At 38.1% G+C, this 10,833-nt stretch overlaps 1 protein-coding gene across 4 annotated transcripts in view; it reads left to right on the top strand.

Annotated features, from left to right (window-relative positions):
- LOC147318096 (uncharacterized) overlaps window positions 1-10,833 on the top strand; it is a 32,197-nt gene extending 21,364 nt beyond the window's left edge. For 3 of the 4 annotated variants that reach the window (XM_086257746.1, XM_086257749.1, XM_086257747.1), the window contains exons 3-11: window positions 6-67; window positions 287-349; window positions 3,294-3,353; window positions 4,214-4,267; window positions 5,337-5,945; window positions 6,030-6,062; window positions 6,169-6,225; window positions 6,995-8,155; window positions 8,266-10,833. In XM_086257746.1, the coding sequence (XP_086113872.1) occupies window positions 31-67; window positions 287-349; window positions 3,294-3,353; window positions 4,214-4,267; window positions 5,337-5,945; window positions 6,030-6,062; window positions 6,169-6,225; window positions 6,995-8,155; window positions 8,266-9,911 (3,720 nt within the window). In that variant the 5' untranslated portion in view covers window positions 6-30 and the 3' untranslated portion in view covers window positions 9,912-10,833. The remainder of the gene's footprint in view (window positions 1-5; window positions 68-286; window positions 350-3,293; window positions 3,354-4,213; window positions 4,268-5,336; window positions 5,946-6,029; window positions 6,063-6,168; window positions 6,226-6,994; window positions 8,156-8,265) is intronic. The other variant, XM_086257750.1, reaches the window with a different exon arrangement.

The raw sequence follows: 10,833 nt of genomic DNA, 5'->3' as shown, positions 1-10,833 counted from the left end.
TACAGAGAGACAGCCAGGTTCATAACGGATATGAGGAAGTTTTTTCAAAAAAAGGAGCCACATTCAGGTAAAAGTGTAAAATCAAATGATCCGTCAATCAAGAATAATGTTGGATCAGTGTTTCAATGTTTATATCTTTTATTAGATGTTCTTGTGGTTTGGTTATTTGCCTTTTGGTTGAAAGTAGACTGAGAGGACTTTTTGTTAGTGATCTTAATAGAATTTTTTTCATATTAATGTAATTGTTCATCTAATTGAATACAATCTATTTGTGTGTAATTGTCAGTCCAAAGAGGGAGAGAGGAAAGAGGAGAACTTGAGGAGAAAGTACAAGGTGAGGAAGAACCAGGTAAGCAAACAGACAGGGAGCAGTGACAGGCAGAAACTGTTAAACTGACAAAGAGAAAAAACCTGATTTTACTCACACAATCTGGAAGTTGTGTCCTCCCTATATTAAAGCTGCTGTACAGAATCTGCAAAACAAACTGGGTTGAAACATTTTGACCCTCTTTAACAACATTCCAACATAACATTATCATTGATCGGGGAGATTAAAATTAATGATATATTTTTATGTGGTTCAGCCACAACTCTACTAAAACCTCAGCCAGTAATAGGTCGGCCAACGTTTGCACCGTCCAGTTGTCTGTATGACTGCTGCAGTACGTGCATCACATTTGCTCACTATCAGAAAGAGCCAAACAGCCCTGGTGGAGTGAGGAGCTGTAAAGAGAAGCAGATGCTCTGTTTCTATTCTAAAAATGCTTTAAGCTTGTTTCAAAGATTCTGTACTGCAGCTTTAAATGTTTTCCAAAAGCACACAGACACTTATCAGTGTTTCTCACACTTTTTACAGTGTGGACCACCTGATAAAATGTCAAGCTCTCCCAAGGACCACCATGAAAGCATGAAAGTCATAAATCTTACAACACAAAATTAGTATCTGCAGTAAAGATTTTTTCATGCATTCTATACATTCTACCACAGGCAAAGTTGCCTCCATTTTTATAGTTTTTATTAATATTTTGTAATAATTTATTAGTAATAATTTATTCTGTTTTGGGAGTATTTTGTTTCTGTATTATATTAAACACACCCATTAAAAGTGAATCTCTGTCCAAAAAATGCACTCAGTTTACTTTTCACTCACTGTGAGCATCATTCATTATTCTCCCCCAGTAATTAAGGTTAGGATATGTATTTTTTTTATTCCAATCCATTCTTCATTTGCAGCATTTACATAACCTTGATCAGATTTGATGGTTTTGTTACAGCCTTTTCAAAGAAATGTTTTTCTTTTCTTTCACAAATGTGGGGATTAAATTGTGTTAAAATGTACAAAGCAGTGATGTCATGTTTTGTGACGAGGACCCAGGCACAGAGAGACTTGATGAATTTAAGAATCTTATGATTTAATAAAGAAATTTGCAGACTTGCACAGAGATGGTAAAATTATGATGACTGATAATGGAGATGAATACAACAGACGACGAGGACAGGGAGGAACAGAGGTTTAAATGCACCAAGGAGACAGTCAGAGAGAACTCGGGACAACTGGAGACATTTAAGGATACAGGGACTGATAGAGACAGGTTTATCTTGCCTGGCTGGGCAGCTCTCTGGGTGCTCAGCACCCTCAAAGTTCTGATCCTAGAATCGCCCTTGAGCTGAGCCCTTTTCAAGCTCAAGAGCTCTGATATGGAGATGCATAGCTTGCACTTCCAGCTCCTTGTTGCGGGTCTCCACCACTCTTATGCAGAGCGTGAGGCGCAGATCCTCAGTTGACGTACCTTCACTGGATTCAGAAATCCGATCAGCCTCCGTGGCAGCAGCAGACGCATCAGCTGCGTTAGCATCCGCTTCAGATGCAGTGCCATCTGCCCCTTTCATTGGCTTGTTTTCAGCATCCCCCCGTGGTAGAAGCACACGTTTCTCCACTAGCTTTTCAGCCAGTGTTTCCTTCAACTCTGCCTTGCGAGCACTGTAAGACAGCGGTCCCCAACCCCCGGGCCTCGGACTGGTACTGGTCCGTGAGCCGTTTGGTACCGGGCCGCGAGAGTTGAGGCTCAGGTGTGAAATGTATAGTTTTCAGGGTTTTTATCAGTTTTCAGCGTTATTTTGTTATCGTTTTTATCGTTTACTCTGTTTTCCTGGGTCTTTTCACGTGTGTTATGAATAAATTTTCTTTTTTTCGGTACCGGTACTAGTTTTATTTTGTTGTATTTATCTGCGACACCTTAAAGGCCGGTCCGTGAAAATATTGTCGGGCGCAAAAAAGGTTGGAGACCGCTGCTGTAAGACACTTCCACATCATAAGAGTTAGCCACAATGAGCAGGTCCGCTTTCTTACATTTGTCAATTTTTCCCATGAAGGCACCTCCACAAAACCTTCAAGTGAAAAATCCATTCTTACACACCCCCCACACAAAAAAAAATAAAACTGCCAACCAGAACAAGACACGCCAACCCAACTCACCAAAAAGCGAGAAAAGACACGGAATGAGCCCCCAATTATGTTATGGCCCGTCTAGGCACGGCCAGACCACAACATAAAGGGTGATCCATCCCCGTCCAACCCCAAGCAGCACGTCACACACTTAATACTTTGTGACAGTGATTTATTTACAATGAGTGCATTTAAACAAAGGAAGGGAGCATATCATAACTTCAGGGTGAACCCAAGGCCAAAACAACAAACAAAAGGTAGCCTATCTCAGGAATAAATGCAACTTACCTACTCAAAAGAACTAACTCAAACGACAATCACTTTCCTCCCTGCCTAACAAAACAGGAGAAAACTGATCAAACAAAAAGGCGGTCCACCCCTACATGCTCTTACGTTAACCAACATAGTGACACAGTGAACGGTCTGCCGGTTGGGTTGGGCCGAGGTTGAATGACCTGGCAGTCCTGGTGGTTTCTTCTTATCCGCTGCCTCCCGGTCCTTAGCCAATCGGTGCGATCCATCCACCCTGGATGCACCAATCACGGAGGAGCACCTGCACACTCAAATTTACATATAATAATTACGACAACAGTCGTAACATCCAGATATATTGAAGAAGAGTTACATAAACATCTGTCATTGTCCTAAACTTGGTGCTTTTCAGCAGCGCTGTTGCAGCTTCTCTGCAGTCTCCTTAAATCATGTTTTTCTTTTTCTTGTTTCTTGTGTTTTCTGCACATCTGTCCTGGAAACATCAGTGTTGAAACTAACTTGAAGTTTTTCCTGAAAAAGAAGATGACTTCAGTTATAAGTGTAGATATCATTCTGAGGTTTGTTTTTTCTACAGAGGACGGTGTTGCAAAACCTAAGCAGCGCAGGAGGAGCCCAGATATTCTGCGGCCTGACTGTGAGTCAGTAAATCAGTTAAAATATTGAAATATATTTGTGAAAAAACTCAGCATGAAGGACGTGATTCTTCAGTATCTATGTAAACAGTAACTTTGCTCAGATTAACAGCAATGATATTGTGAGTTTTAGAGGAACTACAACTGAGCAAAGCCGAAAGGTGAGTGGTCAGTCTGAGGATGAGATACTTAAGAAGCTGTTACTCCACACAAGCAATACAAATTTGGAAGCTTTTTTTAACTGCCTTGCTAACATTGGTGCTTGTGTATTTTAAAGTAAGTAAGCTTCCATTATTCTTTTCTTAGTGTTATGGTGCTGGGCCCTTTTACCCATGGTTTGTGTAATTTTGAACTTTCTAGTGTTCATTCAAATATTCTGTGTTGGTTTTTTAATGTTTATATTTGTTTCATGTACTCTTGGTGTCTTTGGTTTTGTTGTTGATGACTACCAAAAGTATTGGTTGAGATCCAACTTGCTAAGGGATGTTTAACTAAATATTACTGGGGGTCTATGTGTATTTTTGAGCCTGTATGGATTAGAACAAATTCAAAATAATTAATTTGTGCACCTAATTCTTGTTTTTAAAAGTTATTTAAAATGTGTGCTGTACAATCATTCTGCCCTGGAAAAAGAACAGTTCAAAGAAATCATTAAAAGACTCAAATTACCATGGAATCCATGCCCATGATGAGTGGATGTAAACGTCTGACAATGCCTACACTTTCTGGTTATAAGCAAACACAAAATATCAAAGACCAAAAACCCACAACTCTGTGAAAATATGACATATTCAAAATGAGGGAATGTCTGATTTAGAGAGCACATGTGAAAAAAGAGACTTAATGTTTCTTAATCTTACAGTCAACAGGAGTGAGCAGATGCAAGGAAACAGTACTGGATACATGTCACCTTTAAGTAAGTCTATCTATCAATCCCTGTTGAGCAGTTTATTGAAATGTGTCATTGCATGGTGTAGAGATGGCACGATACCACTTTTTTTATGTCTGATACCCATACCTGATATCATAAATTTGGATATCTGCCGATACCGATATGAATCCGATATAGTGTATTTTATAATCGATAAAACTGTTGTTTTTGGTATATATATATATATATATATATATATATATATATAATTATTTTTTTTTTTTTTTTAAATTTATTTATTTTGCGTCATTTCATGTAAGTTCATACTCAGGTTTTTAAAAACAAAACACCAAAATAATAATTAAAAAAAAAACCTGTCTTTTGAAAATAGTCAGGTACGAAAACTGAACTGAAATTAATGTAAAAGCAGTCGATGTCTGAAGAAGAACTTTGAGAAGAGCTTCAGAAAGCCTGGAGAAAAAAAAATGACAAGAAAGCCTGACTTGTCCTGGAGCTCTGGTGTAGGCCGCTGGGACTGACCCACATTCTGTAAGGCTGAGGCCAGGATTCATATCTGCACTGTGCTATTTGCTGTGTGTCTTCCCTCTGTTCTCTCTCCCAGAACAGAGGGAAGACACACATTATGAGAGGCTTTTATTATGTCCTCTCATTTCCTCATGTCCTCGCATTTGTATTCTATTTTTATCCTATTGTATATTTTATTCTATTTTATTCTACTGTATATAGTATTTTATTTCATTCTATTCTGTACAGTTGTGTACAGTATATTATTCGTATTGTATTCTAATTTTTGCTATATAACTTTTGCACTGTCCACTTTCTGCTGTGACAAAACTAATTTCCCACGTGTGGGACTAATAAAGCTTATCTTATCTTATCTTATCTTAATAAATAGCAAGAAGTCGCCCACAATGCTACATCCTTGGGCACAAAATACAAAGAAATCAGGGTGACTTGAGACTCATGTGTGTTTGAAATAGCATTGGTTTATTATTTATTATTTGACAGTAGAAAATATAGTTTATAAAGAAACAGGTATGATACAATATACAACAGACAGTAATTTTAAATAACAAAGAATTTTTCTTTTCAGTGCCTGAGCTGAGGGTTGTTCTGCTGGGGAACAGCTGGTCTTTGAGGAGAGACGTGGGGAACTTCATCCTGGGAGAGACCGTGTTCTGCACTGAGGCTGAGTTAGACAAATGCTTGAAACACAGTAGACCGATTAAGGAGAAAGTAATAACTCTCATCAACACTCCGGACCTGCTCCGGGTCTCTGAACCAAAACTGACAGAGCTGGTAGAAAACTTTGTGAGTCTCTCTGATCCTGGACCTCATGTGTTCCTGCTGGTTCTACAGCCTGAAGACTTCACTGAGGAGCAAAGACTGAGGCTTCAGTTGATCCTTGAAATCTTCAGTGGTCAGTCCTTTCACCATTCACTGGTACTGATATCAGCACCCAGAGAGGAGAATACTGGTCTTACAGACAAACATCCACCATTAGGCGAAATTATCAGAAAATGTAAACACCACTTATGGTGGCAGAAGAACACTGAACTTTCAAAGTTGTTAAGTTTGTTTGACCAAATTGTTAAGACAAATGGTGGAGATCACATGAGCTGTGATGCATTTAAGAACACAACGTCTGAGTTACTAAGCAGGCAGGGGGGAGCAGTCAATCCGGATCCTGCTGGAGCTTCAGGTAGGTTTCAGGAATATTTTCATTGGTTAAGTTTGAAAATAATTAACAGTTATTGAAGTTGACAGTTTATTTTGCATTTTACAGGAGGCAAGTCTTTCTGGAATGCAGCAAAAAACTGTGAGTAAACGGAAAAATCATCACACTCATTAAGGCAGCCACATAAAGTTGATTTATTTTTTTTATTTATGATTTGCTTGTTTGTTTGTTTGTTTGTTTTTTACAGTGGTCACATCTATCATTCCACTAAGGCAATCACCAGCAGGAAGTGCATCCAAACAATGTAAGTAAATGAAATAAAATCAGATCAAATATGATGAATACTGAAAAATACAAAGGAGTGCATAAACCACGCAGCAAGAATCTTTTAGGGTTTTGTGTGTGTGTGTTTTTTTTTTTTGTTTTTTGTTTTTTAGATTTAAAAGAAAAAAATATATAATAGTAAGTATTCTGGCAATTAGCAAGGGAAATCTGAAAGGTTATCAGAGGTCAACTCTAGGAATAAGAAGGAACCAACAGTCTGGCAACTGACTGAGTACAGACAGCTGACATACTGACAATGGTCAGTGGAGACAGGATAGATGTGAAATCAAGATTAGTTGACTAATGAATGAAAAAATGACAGTATTGGTTTTAAAAATTTAAAAAAAGAATTTTTCTGGTGGCTGGTTGTCCCAAGCTGTATTTTACACACTACATGCTGTCAAATACTCAAGCGTGTAAACAGATCAGGATGTTTCAAGATGTTACAAATGGCTGTTCACACTGAAAGTGTAAGACAAATTGAGGGGGGAAAAATCTGTACTTGAGAAATGCATTTTTAATTTCTTTAGGTTATGTCTTACTTTGTGTATACATATATAAACTTTAATCAGTGTGTCCAGAAACTAAATAATGACAGTCAGTATTTATCATTTTACAAGTGTTTTTAAGACATTTTATGTCATGATTAAGGCCCTGCTGTGTAAGAGTGGCTGAATTTAGGTCACTTGCTTTTTATTGCTGACACTTCACTCTGATAAACTGTCTCCCTTTCTGTCTTTGTATTGCAGCTGCTATACTCAGGATTGTGCTGGTAGGAAAAAGTGAAGAAAAAAAGAATAAACTTGGCAACTTCATCATTGATGGTCTAGGTTTTAATTCAGAAAAACAAAAACCATTGAACCACTGTGTGGCCTCCTGTGGAGAGTGGAACGGGAAGTCTTTAACAGTGGTAAAAACACCAAACCTTTTCAGTTTTACTGAGCAGACAGTAAGAAGACAGGTGAAGGGGTGCACAGATCTGTGCTTCCCTGGACCAAATGTTCTGCTGCTGCTGGTGAAGCCTTCTGACTTTAATGAAAATGACAAAGACAAACTTAATTTTATCCTTAACTTGTTTGGTCAAACTGTTTTTAGACACACAATGATCGTCATAACACACAAGGAAACATGTGCAAGTCCTGCTGTGAAACAGCTGCTGAAAGATTGTGGAAGTAAATCGTACGACATGGTTAAGAGTGATCGTAAACAATTAATGGGAAGCATTGACAAAATTGTGCATGAGAACAAAGAAAAGTTCCTCACCTTCACTGAAGACATCACAAGACCAGAGTGTGAACAGATGAAACCGCCTCTGAACCTGGTTCTGTGTGGGAGGAGAGGAGCAGGGAAGACGTCAGCAGCCAAGGCCATTTTAGGTCAGACTGAGCTTCATTCAGCCTCCAACTCATCAGAGTGTGTTAAACATCAGGGAGAGGTGTGTGGACGTTGGGTTTCCCTGGTGGAGCTGCCTGCCTTGTATGGAAAACCTCAGGAGGCAGTGATGGAGGAATCACTCAGGTGTATCTCCCTCTGTGATCCTGAGGGTGTCCATGCCTTCATCCTGGTCCTACCTGTGGCTCCCCTCACTGATGAAGACAAGGGAGAGTTAGAGACCATCCAGGATGCATTCAGCTCTCGAGTCAATGACTTCACCATGATTCTGTTCACCGTGGACTCAGATCCCACAGCTACACCTGTTCTTAACTTCGTAAGCAAAGACCCAAATATCCAGGAGGTCTGTCAACGTTATGGACAAAGGCCTGTTATTGTTAACATCAAGGATAAAGAGCAGATCCACACGTTGTTGGACACTGTGGAGCAGATGAGATGTACAAACAAACCATGCTGCTACACAGCTGTAACATTTGCTCGAGCCCAGATTGATCTGATAACTAAAAATATGGTCACTCGTAAGTAATTTAATGTTGTTGTTTTTTTAAATCATTTATCATGTTCTACATTATATTCTAACATCTACTTTATAAACTGTTCACATTTTAAGAAAATCATGTGTTTACAGGTGATGAAGAGAAGCAGAACACGGAGCCTCTCAGGATTGTGCTGATAGGAAAGACCGGCAGTGGAAAGAGCTCATCAGGAAACACCATCCTAGGAAAGGAAGTGTTTAAAGAAATGGCAAGTCAAAAATCAGTCACCAAACAGTGTCAGAAAGAACAGAGTGAGGTGGACGGCCGTCCTGTTGTTGTGGTCGACACTCCTGGTCTGTTTGACACAACTCTGTCACACAAAGAAGTTCATGAGGAGATGGTGAAATGTGTCAGTCTTCTGGCTCCAGGACCACATGTCTTCCTGCTGGTGTTAAAAATTGGTCGTCTCACACCAGAGGAGAAGGAGACATTAAAACTTATAAAGGAAGGTTTTGGGCCGAATTCAGAAAAGTTCACCATCATTCTTTTTACTGAAGGAGATAAGCTTAAAAAAATGTCTATTAAAGATTATATTGAAAGGGAATGTGATGATTCCTTTAAGAAGCTGATTGCTGACTGTGGAGGAAGATACCATGTGTTTGAAAACTCTGAGACACAAAACCACCAACAAGTCAGTGAGCTGATAACAAAGATTGACACCATGGTGAAGGAAAGTGGAGGAAACTGCTTCACCAATGAGATGCTGGAAGAAGCTGAAGCAACGATAAAGAAGGAAATGAAGAGAATCCTGAAGGAGAAGGAAGAAGAGATGAAGAGAGAGAGAGAGGAGCTAGAAAGAAAACATGAGGAAGAAAAGGAAGCCATCAAAAAAAGATTGGAAGAAGAAAAAGAAAAAATACAGCAGGAAAGAGACCAGAAACTCAAGGAGATGGAGGAAAATATAAAGAAGGAGCGTGAGGAGAGAAAGAAAGAACAGGAAGTGAGAGAAGAAGAGAACAGGAAACGGGAAGAGGTAGAAGAAAAACGTAGGCAGGATTTTAAAATGCAGCTTGAAATATTGGACAAACAAATTCAGTCAGAAAAAGAGGAAAAGAAAAGTGTGGATCAAAAGCTGGAAGAGAGCAGAGACGAGATGAAGAGAAAACAGGAAGCCTGGGAGAAAGAACGAAGAGAATGGTGGGAGAAACGAAGACAAGAAGATGAACAGAGACGACAGGAGGAGGAAAAACGACTGAAAGAAGAGAAGGAAAAAATACAACAGGAAAAAGAAAAACATGAAAAGAAAAGAAAAGAAGAAGACAAAAAGAGGAGAGAAAAGGAGAAGAAACAACGAAATCAGCTGGAGGAAAACTATAAAATACATGTGGAAAATCTGAAGAAGATGTATGAAGATGAGGCCAGAAAGAAAGCTGAAGAGTTCAATGATTTCAAAGAGAAACACAACAAAGAGTTTGCAGCTCAGAAGGAGGAGCACGAGAAGAAGATTAAAGACAAAGATGAGAAGTATGACCTGTTAAAGGCTCTGGCTGAGCACACTGAAAAACAAAAGAGAGAAAAACATCAAGCAGAAATCAAAGATGTGATCAAATGTCTTTCCAAGAAGAAAGAGAACGTGAAAAAAATCAAAGAGTTGCTGATAAAACATGAGGATCAAATGAAGAATGAAAAAAATGAGGAAGAAAAAGAAAACCTGCAGAAAATCCATGAAACAGAAATAAGTGAACTAATACAAAAACTTCTGGATGAAGTTGAAACATCTTCCTGCAGCATTTTATGAGATTTTTTTTCTACTTTTTGTGACAGAGCTCAGCTGGATAAAATATTTTCTGTCATAAAATGTTGAGATGAAGAGAGATATTTTATGGTCAGTTTGTAAACATTTTACAATTACAGATGGAATTCTTGATTTAGCTTTTATATTTTCAGGATTGTGTTTCATTTTGTACCTTATATGATGTCAATGATGTCAATGATGTATGTAAGATGAATTGCTGCCATGTAACTTAAGGTTTTAGAAAATATTTGAAACGCTGTTTAATTTTTTGGTATATTTTATTTAGATTATTGCAGGCACCAGCGTATTAAACAATAGAAGAAGCTTATTAGATATTTGCATACTTGCTGTAATTAGAAATACTTATATTTATTTATTACTAAATATGTCTGTCTAAGAAGAGAGGAAATCTGACAAAAATCAGAGATTTGCTGACAAAACACAAGGACCAAATGAAGATTGCAAACATCGAGGATGAAAAATAAAACCTGCAGAAAATTCATGAAGAGGAGATCACAGAGTTCATAGAAAAACTTCTGAATGACTCGTCCTGCAGCGTTTTATGAGCTGATTAAAATTATTGTCATATTTCAGCTACATGGACAAATGATTTTCGGTGCATTTAATACAATTTGTAACATTTCAGCACAAAATACTACGTTTGGAGTACGAGAATGCAGATGTAGCTGCTGGTGCATTAAAGGAGAGTCTGTACTACATTATTTTTACATACGAGCACAACAGACTCTTTGGTTCGTCTGACTGATTTTAAGGTTGATTCATAAGCAATTTACAATCAGCAGATATTTGATTTAAATTCTTATTTTCAGGATCATGTTTAACCTTGTATTTTTATTTTCTAAAGGAAACATCTTTTTTTCTTTAATGTTCACTTTTATCAGTTGTTATAAAATTTTCTATATGA

Source organism: Aulonocara sp. 'chitande type north' Nkhata Bay, linkage group LG12, assembly GCF_057382095.1.
Source record: "Aulonocara sp. 'chitande type north' Nkhata Bay isolate Kocher_YH1m ecotype deep benthic linkage group LG12, A_spYH_male_GT1.1, whole genome shotgun sequence".
Lineage (NCBI taxonomy): Eukaryota > Metazoa > Chordata > Actinopteri > Cichliformes > Cichlidae > Aulonocara > Aulonocara sp. 'chitande type north' Nkhata Bay.
Note: the sequence above shows the minus strand (reverse complement) of the source record. Positions and strands in the feature narration are given on the sequence as shown.